At 57.1% G+C, this 14,193-nt stretch overlaps 2 protein-coding genes across 4 annotated transcripts in view; one reads left to right on the top strand and one right to left on the bottom strand.

The window, feature by feature from the left end:
- Positions 1-8,327, top strand: part of Dnajc11 (DnaJ heat shock protein family (Hsp40) member C11) — a 43,266-nt gene extending 34,939 nt beyond the window's left edge. For all 3 annotated transcript variants that reach the window (XM_010627869.3, XM_033767952.1, XM_010627867.3), the window contains exons 8-16: positions 555-744; positions 1,596-1,681; positions 1,778-1,894; positions 4,669-4,824; positions 5,911-5,980; positions 6,789-6,846; positions 6,947-7,089; positions 7,221-7,350; positions 7,436-8,327. In XM_010627869.3, the coding sequence (XP_010626171.1) occupies positions 555-744; positions 1,596-1,681; positions 1,778-1,894; positions 4,669-4,824; positions 5,911-5,980; positions 6,789-6,846; positions 6,947-7,089; positions 7,221-7,350; positions 7,436-7,467 (982 nt within the window). In that variant the 3' untranslated portion in view covers positions 7,468-8,327. The remainder of the gene's footprint in view (positions 1-554; positions 745-1,595; positions 1,682-1,777; positions 1,895-4,668; positions 4,825-5,910; positions 5,981-6,788; positions 6,847-6,946; positions 7,090-7,220; positions 7,351-7,435) is intronic.
- Positions 8,328-8,329: 2 nt separating this feature from the next.
- Thap3 (THAP domain containing 3) overlaps positions 8,330-14,193 on the bottom strand; it is an 8,010-nt gene continuing 2,146 nt past the window's right edge. Inside the window, exons 2-4 of the mRNA XM_033767397.1 lie at positions 12,248-12,296; positions 11,060-11,252; positions 8,330-9,028 (exon numbers count right to left, since the gene is read on the bottom strand). Coding sequence (XP_033623288.1) covers positions 8,594-9,028; positions 11,060-11,252; positions 12,248-12,296 — 677 coding nt within the window. The 3' untranslated portion in view covers positions 8,330-8,593. The remainder of the gene's footprint in view (positions 9,029-11,059; positions 11,253-12,247; positions 12,297-14,193) is intronic.

Consider the following 14,193-nt stretch of genomic DNA (forward strand, 5'->3'; position numbering starts at 1 on the left):
TTTTTTTTTTTTTTTTTTTTTTTTTTTTTTTTTTTTTTTTTTTTTGGTATCAGGGATTGAACTCAGGCCACCGAACCTCTGAGCTAAATCCCCGGCCCCCGTACATCAGGATCTTGAGGGCTGCTTTTCACAATACCCTGAAGCCCCCACCAAGTGGGAAGTTCTGATTTGATTGGCCTGGGGTTGCTAGGGGCAAGTGGGTCTCACAAGCCTAGCGTGCCAAGCCGGTCCTGGAGAAAGCAAGATCCAGGCTTAGCTGCAAGCCAGCTGCCTGTGACTTTGGGTGAGCTGGGCATTGCTAGTGTGTGGCACCCGGACCCTCCCTGGGCTTGGTTGCAGAGCCTCCCGCGTGCCTTGAACTCGCAAAGGTTCTCACGTCAGCCTAGGAGCACTGTGTCCTGGGAGGGTGGGGGCTCATACAGGTCACCCCGTCGCCTCCTTTGTCACTGGCCTCCTGTCCTTCCAGCAAGGACCTGGCCTGGGGGATCATGGAGTGGTCCTGAACAGGTGACAGAAAGCTGGAAGCATTGTCCCTTCTGTATATGTCTCCCCAGCTTTGTGACGACAAACTGTGCTCTGCAGTTTTCGTCCCGTGGAATCCGGCCTGGCCTCACCACCGTCCTGGCTCGGAACCTGGACAAGAATACAGTGGGCTACCTGCAGTGGCGGTGGGGGATCCAGTCAGCCATGAACACGAGCATCGTGCGTGACACCAAGACCAGCCACTTCACGGTGGCCCTGCAGGTGCGCAGACATTCACTGAGGGCCCCGTGTCCTGGGGAGTGACGGGCATGTAGACAGGCTGCTTCTCAGGTGTCCGTGTCCGTGTCTGGTCCACCGTAAGGCAGAATGGCACCTTAACATCCAGTCAGGAAGCCCACATGGGCTCGCCAGAGGCAGAAGGGGATGCTGGGTGCGCTGTGACCAGGAGCAGCTGCCCCGCCCACCACCGAAAAGAGAGGGCGCCAGTGTCAATTTTGTTTTTCAAGAAGCTAGAAAGTGGTTTCTGTGTGGATTGCCAGTGTGTATGTTTTTGACCTAGTCTCTTTTTCTCAATGTTCTTATTAGTATATTTGGCACACATAGTAAATCCATTCTTCATGGGAAATTGGTACATACACGTCACCTTTTTTTTAAAGCAAAACCTTTATTGGTCCATTTTAGACACACATAATAACGCCCATTCTGGAGAACTTGTGCTGTATGTGATGCTTCTTGTTTCTTTTGTTCCATCTCTCTTCCCTGCCTTCAATCCCTCTTCCCTTCCTTACTTACAAAAGCACTGTTTCCATTTTTCCCTTCTGTTCTTTTTTCTTCATGTCCCTTCTTTCCTTTCCCCCTCCCTGCTCCCTTGTTCCCCTTCTCATTTGAACATTTTCTTCCCATTTTCTAATATCTACTGTACATTGGTCCTCGTTTCTGCTTTCGGTTCCTCACACCGGAGAAACAGTGTGGCATTTAAGACTCACGCGTCACACCCTGAGCTTGTGTGGGTGCCGTGCCTTTCCCTAACTGCCAAGCATAAAGGGCATGCCCAGTGGGCTCCTAGAGCCGGGCCGGGCTGCGGACACCAGGTCCTGTCCCTGTTTCCTCAGCTGGGGATCCCTCACTCCTTCGCACTGATCAGCTACCAGCACAAGTTCCAGGATGATGACCAGACACGGGTGAAAGGCTCCCTTAAGTGAGTCACATGGTGGGCTGGCGGGCCGTGGGCAGCAGTGGCCTGGGTGGTGGCGGGAGGGACAAAGGCGTGGATGGGCACATTCTGCTCCTGCAGGGCAGGCTTCTTCGGGACAGTGGTGGAGTATGGAGCCGAGCGGAAGATCTCCAGGCACAGCATCCTGGGCGCAGCCGTGAGCATCGGTGTCCCGCAGGGCGTCTCTCTCAAGGTCAAGTAAGTCAGCCTCCCCCAAGGGTTCCCCAGGATGGTGTGGGCACCACCTGCTCTCTCGGCTTCTTACACAGACAGGCGGGGAGCTAGGGCAGTCTTGTCCACCCATCTCCATCATAGAACTAGGTGACCAGTGACCACAGCCCCAGCCTGCCCTGCAGATGGCCTTGCCACACAGGATGCTCTCCTAGCCTCCCGGAAGCAGCCTTTCTCAGGCATCAGAGGCACCCTCCACCCACTGTGGGCTGATCAGGGTGCAGCCTGCTCCTGTGTGCTGTGGCCTCGGTCCATGGTCAGTTCCCTCACCTTGCAGCTTCCCTGGCTGCACTCTAGCTCAGAAGTCCCAGGCTGGTTGAGTGGCTCGATTCCCAGGCTGCTACCTGGAGCCCCTGGGGCACAGTCTCCACCTGGGCCCGCTCTAGGGGCCTTCCAGCCTCCTTCTGACTCCCAGTACCCTCAGGCGCTGCACTGCCTGGAGATCCTGGACCCCGAGTCTCCAGCCTGTCGTGCAGACCGAGGGTCCACATCTGTAGAATCAAGCAGCCCCCAGCTCAACGTGCACGGAGCCAGGCATCGTGGCACATCATGTGGTGTCACTGTAATCCCAGCTCTGAGGAGGCAGGAGCAGGGGGATTGCTAATTCCAGGTGACATAGCCACACCTGTCTCAGATAACAAAAAAGCTAGGTTTGGTGGCACAGCCTGCAGTCCCAAGACTAAGGCTGATGTCAGAGGACTCCAAGTTTGAATCCCTTTTCAGCAACTCATCGAGACCCTGTTGCAAAAGAAATAAAGGACTAGGGGTACGGCTCGGTGCTAGGGCACCCAGGTTCCATCCCCATTGCTGCCAGGGAGAGAAAGGAAATGGTTTAAGAGGGAAACTGCACTGTACTGAACGTGTGCAGGCCTCCTCCTTACCGCTGTTCCCTAATCGAGACAGTGTGGCATCTGTGTCACGTCTGCAGTGACCGGTGGTGATGGGAGGATGTGTGTGGGTTCTGTGCACCACAGACTTTGGGATTCAGGGCCAGAGACTCATTGCCCTGCATTCCCTGACAGACGCTTTCACCTCAGCCTGGGGCCACCTCAGGTGTCACCTGTCACTGATCTAGAACAGCCCGGGTCCCTGCTCATCTCAGGGAAGAGAGCTGCAGCTGCCCGTGGCACCACACCTGGCCATGGTCCTGTTGGCTCTGACGGAGCAGGATCCCAGGGGATGCCCGTCAGTCTCAGACCGTGGCACCCCTAACTCTGCTCCGTGAGTGGGGACCTTCAGTTCACTGCGCCTGTCGAGGGGTGGAGCCCGTGAGGCCGGGTCAGACCCTACCACAACAGAAACATTCCCTTCAGTGGCCACTTCAGGGCAAAACTGAAGTCCCGACTCCCCTACATGCCCTCGGGCTCAGATCTGAGAGGCAGTGACCCCGCGGCCAGTGCTTGGACTCAGGGGCAGCTGAGAGCGGCCGCCACCAGCTGCCCTCCCTCTCCCATGAGCCGGGGACATCCAGGATGAAAGGGCCCGCAGAGCTTCTGGGGTCTCTGCGCGGACTCCACGCTTCCCTAACCTGGGATCGGCCTGGAAGGCCTGTTGGGAGGAGGTGTTTCTGCGGGGCTCTGTGGCTTCGACATCAGTTGTCCAGAGGGCACAGATCTCGGAGCTTGGGTCACCTACACATGCACAACGAGCTGTCTTGGGAACGGCCCAGCTCTAGGCGGTCCCTTCACACCATGCACATGGCCACAGTCACTTTGCATGCTATTTCTAGCACACTTGTGTTTTTACTTCCACCTGTCTCGGGAGGTCAGGTGAATTTCCACTTGGGCTGTCACATTAGTGCTAAGAAGTTTCATATTTTGAAACATTCTGGGTTTTCGATTAGGGATGCCCCACCTGAGTCAGCCAAAGCTCGGCCAGAAGGCACCGGAGGACAACAGTAGACAGTCATACTTTGCAGACATTGTTCCTGTATTTCATTTATTTGATGAGTCACATGAAATGTTTAACCTTAAACCATTACAACTAGGCACAATGGGGCACGCATGGAATCCCAGCACTCTGGGAGGCTGAAGCAGGAGGACCACAAGTTAAAGCCCAGCCGAAGGAACTTAGCAATTTAACAAAACTCTTAAAATTAAGAAAATAAGGGGCCATAGACCAGGGATTGTGGCTCAGTGGTGCCACACCTTCCTTGCAAGCTCAAGGTTCAGAGTTCAGTCCCTGGTACTGGAAAGAAAAGAAAAGGTGTGGTGTGATGGTGGTGCACACCTGTAATCCAAGCACTCAATAGGCTGAGGCAGGAGGATTGCAAAATTCAAGGCCAGCCTGGGCTCTATAGTAAGTTCAAGGCCAGGCTGGACTATATTGTGAGACTGACTCAAAGAAAAACAACATAAAAAATAAATGCAGGGTGGGGATTTATCTCAGTGACACTGTGTGTGCCTCAAAAGCACAAGGTCCTGAGTTTGATCCCCGTTACATCAGGATGGGGTGTTAACCTCAGTTGCAGTGTGGCGGTACACAGGGAGGCTGAGGCAGGAGGATCGCTCGAGCCCAGGAGGTTAAGGCTAGCCTGTGCAACAGAGCAAGACTAGCTTGAAGAGTGAGGGAAGTCTTTGTGTAGGGCTGAGTCCCAGCTGCTCTTCAGACAGCACCCAGCAGGAACTGCCCAGCTTCCATTTGCTAGGGTCTGACTCTTCAGACTTCTTGGGAATGGTGATGCTGGGGTCCATTGGTAGAGGCCAGGGGGTCATGTCATCACCCATGCTATCTATCCCCAGGCTGAACAGGGCCAGCCAGACCTACTTCTTCCCCATCCACCTGACCGACCAGCTGCTGCCCAGCGCCGTGTTCTATGCCACCGTGGGGCCCCTGGTGGTCTACTTTGCCATGCACCGCCTGGTCATCAAGCCGTACCTCAGGGCACAGAAGGACAAGTGAGTGACTGAGACAGCAGGGCCATCACAGCGGTCAGGACGCGCAGACCGTGGGGCACGATATCTGGGTCCTCAGGGTGCTCTGTGACCGTCAGCGGCAGCAATATATATGTAATCCCACTTTCAGAAAGGACTAGAGTCCACTTAAAAATTAAGTTCTGGGCCAGGGACTTGGCTTGGTGCCGCCGCCTGCCTCACAAGTGCAAGGTCCTGAGTTCAATCCATGGTAGCAGAAAAAAATTGAAATTCTAGTGTAGGAATGGTGGCGAACCTTTGCGATCCCAGCACTCAGGAGACGGAGGCAGAAGGATCACAAGTTCAGTCCAGCCTGGTCTCAAGGACTTGGTGAGACTGTCTCAAAGTAAAAAGCACTGTTGCTCAGTCCAGAAGCCCTAGGTTTAGTTTCTAGTACGAGGGGGAAATTTTCAAACTAAACCATGACCACAAGAAGTAATGTTTTCAGCCCAGCACGGCAGAAAACAAACTCCCCACTGCTTAGGAGGATTAGGAGGAGGATTAAAGGCTCAAGGCCAACCTGGGCAACTTAGCCAGGCCCTGTCTCAAGATAAGAAGTGAAAGGGCCTGGGGGGTGTGGCTTAGTGGTGGAGCACCTGGGTGTTCCGTCTGGGTGCCACCCCCAAAAGGAGAGGGCCAAGCGTTCCTTTCTCACCCTGACAGTATTTCTCCTGCATAGAGGGGTGGGTTCCTGCTCCCAATTATTCACAGTCCCTGGGAGTGATCTCGAGGCCCCTCTTAGTGACATGAACCCCGCTGTGATGGGAGCATGTGGGGCTCTCTGAGACCTCCTGGGACACAGCCTAGAGGACCTGGCAAGGAAGCCCCCTGGCTTCTGGGTTCCTGCAGTGCAGGGCCCTGTGCCACTGGAAAGCCCGTGCTGCTGTTCACCGACCCGGCAGGCTGCTGGGGTCCGGGACCCTGGCCGGGGGGTCTCCCCAGGGATGACGCAGTGGGGTGAAGAGCCTGGGCCTGCTTGGGGGGCAGCTTCCGCCAGGGTCCAGCATAGTGCAGATGGCCCACCGCAGGGTGACACCATGCTCACGTGTGGCTTTGCTTCTCTGTGGAAAGGGAATTGGAAAAGCAGAGGGAAAACACTGCCAGTGACATCCTGCAGAAGAAGCAGGAGGCAGAGGCTGCTGTAAGTACTCATCCTTGTGCCTGTCACGGGGCTTGCTCTGCCATCCCCTCCACTCACCAGAGGCGCTCCTCTGCCTGCAGCTTTCCGGCCACTGCTCTTCTCTTTCCCAGCAACCTCATTCACCATCATCCAGGGACACTATAGTGGAATCCTCAGTCAGTTCCTGTCCTGGAGGCAGGCAGCCCTCCCAAGGCGTAGCAAAGTTAAACGGCGACAGAGCCAGTGTGCTGCTGCGCCCTATAATCTCAGCATTCTGAGAGGCTGAGGCAGGACAGTTGTAAATTCACACCCAGCCTAAGCAATTAAGTCAGTCCCTGTCTCACAGAAACAAGGTGGGAGGTGTAGCTCATCCAGGGGACCTGGGTTCAATCCTTAACATCTTTAAAAGGTGTGGGGCCTGGGGATTTAGCCCAGTGGCACTGCACCTGCTTCACACGTGGAAGGTCCTGTGTTCGATCCCCAGTACCACAAAAACAAGAGGTATAATGCACGGTGCTCAGTTTCAGCACCGCAGAGAGCAAAAGTGGCCGGTGAGTATGGTCCCCATTTGCTTCCCTGCATGGGCAGGACAGCCAGAGACCTCTGGATAGCACTGGGGGTTGCAGGGGTGCCATGAGCAGGGAAAAGGCTGAGACCTGGGCAGGTTGTTGGGCAGCCAGGGGAGCCCTGAGGACCTGGTGCGGCTTCTCAGGTGCAGTCTCACAAATGGTGCGTAGGTGGTGACCCTCTGGTCACCAGCGTCCCCCCACTGCAGGACTGAGCGTCAGGCAGCCCTGCTCCCCCACGCTGCTTGTCTGGTCCTCCGCAGGTCCGTCTGATGCAGGAATCTGTCCGGAGAATCATCGAGGCCGAGGAGTCCAGAATGGGTGAGAAGGCGCCTCCCCGCTGGGTGGGCCCCGGCCTGGGCTCCCCTTCCCGGGAGCAGCCAGCGAGGAGGCCCCTGTGTCCTGCCCACTGTGCCCCCAGGGCTCATCATCGTCAACGCCTGGTACGGGAAGTTCGTGAACGACAGGAGCAGGAAGAGCGAGAAGGTGAAGGTGATCGACGTGGCTGTGCCGCTGCAGTGCCTGGTCAAGGACTCGAAGCTGCTCCTCACCGAGGCCTCCAAGGTGTGGCACCTGCAGTTCCCTGAACCTCCTTCCCTGCCCCACGGGGGTCTGGTCGCGCTGACCCTGGCCTCCCTCACTGTGGGGCAGGGGTGTGGGCGGGTGCAGGTGACCAAGAGGCATGTCTGCCGCAGGCAGGGCTGCCCGGCTTCTACGACCCGTGTGTGGGGGAGGACAAGAGCCTGCGCGTGCTGTACCAGTTCCGGGGCGTGCTGCACCAGGTGACGGTGCCCGACGGCGAGGCCCTGCGGATACCAAAGCAGTGTGAGTGGCGCCGGCCGGCAGCGAGCAGCGCAGGGGTTGCAGGTCACTGGCGCTGCCCAACAGCACATTGTGGTTTCCCTCACAGCTCACAGGATTGACACCGACACGGACGGATAAGCTGCTCAAGAACCTGGTTTCAGAGAGGCTTCGAGAAACCTTTTCCTGGGAGTCTACAAAATTGGAAGCAGGAGAACCCCAGAGATCAGATGTTCTATTTTATTTTATTCCTCTAGAAGGTGGTACCATATGAATTCTGTGCAGGGACACGCAGGCGCCACGGCACAGGTGCTGCAGGGAGGACTGGACCTGCGTCACCCTGGGCCGGGCATGGGCACTGGATCGCGTCCCTGGAGGGCAGGGTCCCCAGCCTGCGCCCTGCACATCGCCTGCCCCGAGCCGCTCAGGGGTGTTCTGGTCCTGCAAGTCCACACGGAGTGCAGGATCGGCGAGGTCAGACTTCCGGACCCCAGGCCCAGGCGTCTGCCAGGTGGATTCCCTCCAACCCCTTCCTCTGCCTGAGGACTGCGGTCTATAAAACTGCTTTTTACCTGAGGACGCGGGTTGGAGACATGTTTCTTCCTGCTCCAGAGCTTCCTGAATTATTCTTGGCCCGGGCTCGGACCAGAGTTGCCTGCTCAGGTCCCCTGCTGGCCCCAGCCATCACCCTGCCCTCCCGGGCACAGCATGGGCTGGGGTGACAGTGCCTCCCCAGGAAAGGGCAGGGCGTGCCCAACCCTGGTGTGGGCCCCAGGCCCGGGCAGGCACCACCATGAACAGCCCTCCGCTTCCAGTTTTCAAAAGTGGCCCAGGCTGACGAGTTCTGCCCTATTTATCTCTGTTTTTTAAATTAAAAAGAGAAAGTTTCTCTGCCAGCACAGCGACTGCCACATAGCCCCGTGCTTCATGACCTGAGGGGCGGCCGGGCTCAAGTGGCCCATGCTGCCACCCGGCACCCGCAATAAACGTCCTGAAAGCGAGCAGTACGATGGCATCTCTGTCCGCGTGCCCGCTGCAGCAGAGGACCCCATCTTCCCACAGCCAGGGTCGCCTGTGAAGCCTCTGCGTAGGACACCAGGAAGCCGGACAGGACCCTCAGTTTTTCTCACTTAATCCAAGTCAGTTTTTCTGTGGCCAGTCACACTGGCTTGTGCTCTCGCAGGAAATGGTTAGAAGTAAGTGAAGGAGGGCCGTAGTGTAGCCACGGCCATGCCCAGGAAGGTGGGCAGCTGTTGTCCCCCGGGGCTCAGCGTGGTGGCTCGGGCCGGGGGCCCCTGTGGGCCCGGAGGCGGCTGCACCCTCTGCGCATCACCAGCCTCCGTGCCTTCAGCTGCCTGCGGAGCCTCTCGTTCTCCCGTAGAGTGAGGAAGAGTTTTTTCTTCAGGGCAGCCAAGTCCAGAAGGGCGTAGCTGTGATCCCAGAGCTGCCTGGGTGGGGGCCTGCCTGGTCCTGGGCCACTGGCAGGTGCTCCAGGAGCTTCTGAGGTTCCAGGCCTTGGTAGCAAAGCCCAGGTCCCTGGGTCAATGTCACGGCCACCCTGCTCCTGGCACGGGGGCCGGGCACCTCCGTCTTGCTGGTGGCAGAGCCCACCCCGCTGTACCTGCAGTGCTGGGCTCCGCACACTGGGTGGCTGCAGCTCCTCAGGGGTGGCGTCCTCCCCAGCCCCCACCTCCGGGCAGACCTGGAGACAGCAGGCGGGTCAGCAGACACCAGACCGTCCACCCCCAAATTATCACTGCACGAGGGGCTGCCACCCCCGCACATCCTCCTCCCACCCCCAGAATCGGTGCAGCACAGGGAGAGGCACGGCACCAACATCCTGTGGGACAGGACCCTCGTAAGCGGAACCCTCGCCTCCTCCTGAGAGTCGGCCTCTCTCCTGCCCACAGGGCCCGCATCCTCCCACACCAACTGCAAGACAGTGGGGGTGGCCTCAGGCCTCTGTCCCCTCCATTCAGCGGCTGGGACACCAGCAAGTGTCCGAGTGAAACCATCCTAGCCCTGGCCCAGCTGCCTCGCTGCCCACCTGGTACCCCCTCTCCAAGATGTCCCCAAGTCATGGCTCAGAGCTTCTGAGCAGGTCTCACATCACCTCGCCCTTTGTGGGACACCATGAGGTGTGGCCATGGGGACCACAAGGGGCAGGTGTCCCTGGCCTGGGCCACCAAACTACGTACAGCTGTGTGACTGGAGTTAAACGACTCCGTCCATGCACACCCGTGCACATCCAGGCACCCAGCCAAGAACTTCCTGCTGTCACGGACACAAGGGCAGCTGAAGGTAGCCAGTGCCGGGTCACAGCGCTAGAAAGAGCAACAGCTGTGTGGGCGGGCAAGTGGACTCGGCTGGGACAGAGAGGCAAGGGACTGCAGTATGAGGGGCAGAGGCCGTGAGGAACACGCAGGTCCCAGGCAGGAAGTACTTTTGTTTTTCTTGGTTTTTTTGAGACCAGGTTTCGTTGTATAGTTCAGGCTGCCCTTGAACTCCAGGTGATCTTCCTGCCTCAGCCTCCCTAGCACTGGGGTCACAGGTGTGTACCACCACTTCTGGCCTCCCCCCCACATTCTGAACATGGTTTCTTCTCTTGCACTCACAGCTTCCCTTCTATCAGTCCCAAGAAAATCAGACATACCGTGCCCGCTGGTCTTGTGCTGCCCCACGGCTCATGTGCCGTCCACTTGGGTTGACACCATGTGGCCTCAGTGGCCACCTCCACACCCCCATCATAGTCTGGCTGCCTCTCAGCCTAGCAGATCTGCAAAGAGCACCCCTCTGCCTGCCGGTCTCTACCCCACCACAGCCGTGCCCGCCGGGGACACCATGGTGAGTGTGTCACATGGGCGCCACACCCTGCCTCTCTACCTACAGCTGCCCTGGGCCCCCCACAGCCACCTCACCCCTCTGCTGCCCCCAGCCTTTGAGCTGGGGCCCAATGCCAAGGCCCTGGCAGTCTTGCATCCTCTCTGCTGTCTGCTACCCACACCAAACAGGCGACACCAGGCGCAGCCCACGCTGGGACCTGAGCTCCGACTTCAGCCCCAGGTCCCAAGGAGGGAAGTGTTCACCACTGGGTACTGGAGCTAAGTCACCCATCCCCAGGCCTCACCGCCTGCCCCAATCACCCTGCACCCACCCTGCCCCCACCCTGCCCCGCTCACCATTCGCAGACCCAGCCCACGGTGCCCAGGGCCCCTCCTCCGATGTCCTGCCACCCCACCGGCCTCTGCCCAGGGCACACGCACGGCACCCAGAGGGGCCTGACCAGAAACACAACAGCACGACTTGATTTTTTCAAACGCCTGTCATCCCAGGACCAGGACCAGGGAGGCTGAGGTAGGAGGATGCTGTGAGTTTAAGGCCAGCCTGTGCTGCACAGTGAGACCCGATCTCAAACAACAAAGTAAGGACCAGGGAGTTAGCTCAGTGGCACAGCACCTGCTGGGCAAGAGAGAGGTCCTGAGTTTGCTCCCTGGTACCGAAGAAAAGAAAGTTTAAAAAAAAAAAGAAAGATGAAATCTCACTCTCTGGCCAGGCTGGCCTCAAACTCCTGAGCTCAGATAACCTTCCTGCTTCAGCTTCCTTTTTTCAGAAAAAAAGAAAAGAGCACATAAATTACAAAGTTCTCTTAGCGCACAGGACAGGGCCAGCGGGGCTGGAGGCCCGAGGCCCCCTTTGCTGTTCTCCCTCCTCCCCGGCCCGGCATGGCCCCTACCTGCGTGGGCTCCTGGAAGGCGAACACAGTGGGCACAGCATTGTGCTTCAGGTTTTTGCGGTTCCCAAAGGCACTGAAGCACTCGGGCCGAAAGTGCTCGGAGCAGATGACCGAGTGCTGCTTGGGCTGGAAGTCGGCCCGGCCGATGTTCAGCACCCATTCCTTGAGCAGCTCAGGCCGGCTGAACGGGAACCTGGATGCAGAAGGAACAGATCTAGGTCTGCTGGACCCTGCACCTTGCAGGTCGCCCCGCCACAGCCTCGGGGGCTGCACAGGACGGGACAGCTTTGGAAAGCCCAGAATCTCACTGTGGGGGCAAACGCCTCATTTCTGGAAGCTTCTGTCATGGCTGTGATGGCGTCCTTTTTTTTTTCTTAGCTTCTAGCTATGCAGTTCCAGGCCTTGAACTCACTGTGTAGCCCATACTGGCTTCAAGTTCCTAGGGATCCACCTGCCTCAGCCTCCTGAGTGCTGAGTTTACAGGTGTGCACCACCACACCCAGCTTTTTTCTTTTTTCTTTTTGATGGCATCTGTAGGAATCTAAGTTTCCCAAGCAACCCATGCCCAGAGGCGCTCCCCCACTCTGCAGGAGCTGTGGGCCAGGCCCTGATCTCAGGCAAGGGACCCAGGAGTGCGCTCCAGAGAGGAGGGACCCAGGATGGAACAAACAGATGGAGACCCCAGGGCAGAGACCACAGAGGGCGCACAGCAGGGAGTACTGGGGCAGTCAGGGGCAGCCACCCACAGAGACGACTTATTTCACAGGGCTGGGGTGGAACCCAGGTCCTGGAGCATGCCGGGCATGTGCTCTAGCTCTCAGCCATACTCTCAGCACTTCCTCACTGTTTTGAGACAGACTGACCATGTTCCCCAGGCAGGACTTGAATTTGCAATCCTCCTGCCTCAGCCTCCTGGGTAGCTGGACTAAACATGCACCTCTAAGGTGACATTTGAGGGAAGAAAGTGTTCACATGGGAAAAGGGACCAGGGAGGGGGTTGGGGAAAAGGAAGGAAGAAAGGAACAAGGAAAAAAGTGAGAAGGGAAAAATGGAAACAAAGCTTTTGAATGTGGGGGAAAACTGGGAGGGGGAAATGGGAAAAAGGCAGTTGAATTCCCTACGAGTGTTATCGTTCTGTCTAAAGTGCAGATAAAGGTTTGGCTAAAACCAAAAAAAACAAAGAGGCACCTTTTGAGCAGACCCTGCAGGAAGTGGGAGAGCCAGTTGGGGCGCAGAGCTGACAGCAGGAGTCCAGATGCAGTGGTTCAGATGCCTCCAACAGGGAGCAAGGGCCAGGACCACCTGACTCAGGGCCTCCAGCCAATCTGAGAACCCCGCGGTGAGGTTCACCTGTGGGCTATGCAGCCAGGACAGAAGGAAGCCGTTTCCTGCTCACACAGCAGCCCACACTTGTCCTAGCACTCAGGAGGCTGAGGCAGGAGGATTGCCTGGAGTTGAAGACCAGCCTGGGCTACATAGTGTGTTCAAGGCCACCCTGAACTACACAGCAAGACCCTGTATTGAAAACAAAAGGAGGGAGCTTCTTGTCCAGAAGGACTTGGGTTGTAGTTTCCTGTTTGGGCAATCTGGAGTTTGTTTCATGTGTTAGGAATGAAATTCGAAACACTTTGGATTGTCCCTGTGCTGAGAGGTGGCAGGGGGCCTAGTGCCTGCAGAACCCATGAGCCTGGGGGAGACTGGGGCCTAGGAGCCAGCAAAGATGGGGAGCCCCACTGAGCTGTGCCCCACACCAGCACCCGAACACTGCACTCTGGGAGGCTGAGGCAGGAGAATGGCAAGCTCAAGCCAGCCTGGGAAGCTTAGTGACTTAGAGAGACTGTCTCAAGATAACAAAATGTCAAAAGAGATGTGAAGGCCGAGTACAATCTCTAGAACCAGAGGTTTAAAAATTTGAAAAGCAAAAGGGAGAATCCCTCAAAAGGAGGCTGAGGGAAGCCAGGCGTGGTGGCGCATGCCTCTAATCCCAGCACTCGGGAGGCTGAGTCAGGAGGATCGCTGTGAGTTCGAGACCAGCCTGGGCCACACAGTGAGTTCCAGGTCAATCTCAACTGGGGGCTGAGAAGGGACATAGAGGACAGAGGACCATGATGCATCCTGGGAGGCATGCGCAACAAGATCAGCTGGCTCAAATGCTGAACACATTGGTACCCAGCTGTATTCCTAGCATTTTGGGAGGCTGAAGCAGGAGGATCACAAGCTCAAGTCCTGCCTGGGCAACTCTGAGAGACCCTATCTCAAATTTTTAAAAACACACTGCCAGGGATTTAGCTCAATGGTTAGGACCATGATGCATCCTGGGAGGCATGCGCAACAAGATCAGCTGGCTCAAATGCTGAACACATTGGTACCCAGCTGTATTCCTAGCATTTTGGGAGGCTGAAGCAGGAGGATCACAAGCTCAAGTCCTGCCTGGGCAACTCTGAGAGACCCTATCTCAAATTTTTAAAAACACACTGCCAGGGATTTAGCTCAATGGTTCCGCCGCCTGCCTCACAAGCACAAGGACCCAAGTTCGATCCCTTTTTTTTTTTAATATAGTAAAAAGGCGCTGGGAGATGGCTCCGCCACAGAGCACCTGTGGGTGTGATCTCCAGCACCGGGAAAGAACCGGATGGGGTAACACGACTAGTGGACTTCCCTCCATAAGGGTCACTGGGCACAGATGGAAGTGGTCCCTCCCACCCATGCATATGCTAACGGCAGAGACACATGCTCTGGGAGACAGGTTCTTACAAACTGCCCTCAGCAGTGTTCACCTCGACATTGCTACCAACGTTCCTTTCAACTGTAGACCAAATAAATTTTGGTAGATGCGTTTGTGGAAGACTATGCAGCCCTGAAAAGGAATGCCGGAGGCAAGGAAGGCCTCTCACAAACGCAAGGGGGAGCCAAGGACAGAAAGCACGCGATCCCCTCTGGATCCCTGTGGGCGGTGGGAAAGCAGGGACAAGGGGTGCAGGCTGCGGGTCTCCCGGAGGCTGCGGATGTGCTGCGGATGTTCTCCTGCAGCGTGCACTTTTCCGCGTGGAGGTTTTGACTGCCGAAGGAGCATTAAAAAGGGCACTGCGGGGGCGAGGCGCCGGCCGCCTGCCCTCGGGCGCTGCGCCCTGCAG

Source organism: Fukomys damarensis, unplaced genomic scaffold (genome assembly GCF_012274545.1).
Source record: "Fukomys damarensis isolate Sample0158 unplaced genomic scaffold, DMR_v1.0_HiC HiC_scaffold_23, whole genome shotgun sequence".
In the NCBI taxonomy this organism is placed as follows: domain Eukaryota; kingdom Metazoa; phylum Chordata; class Mammalia; order Rodentia; family Bathyergidae; genus Fukomys; species Fukomys damarensis.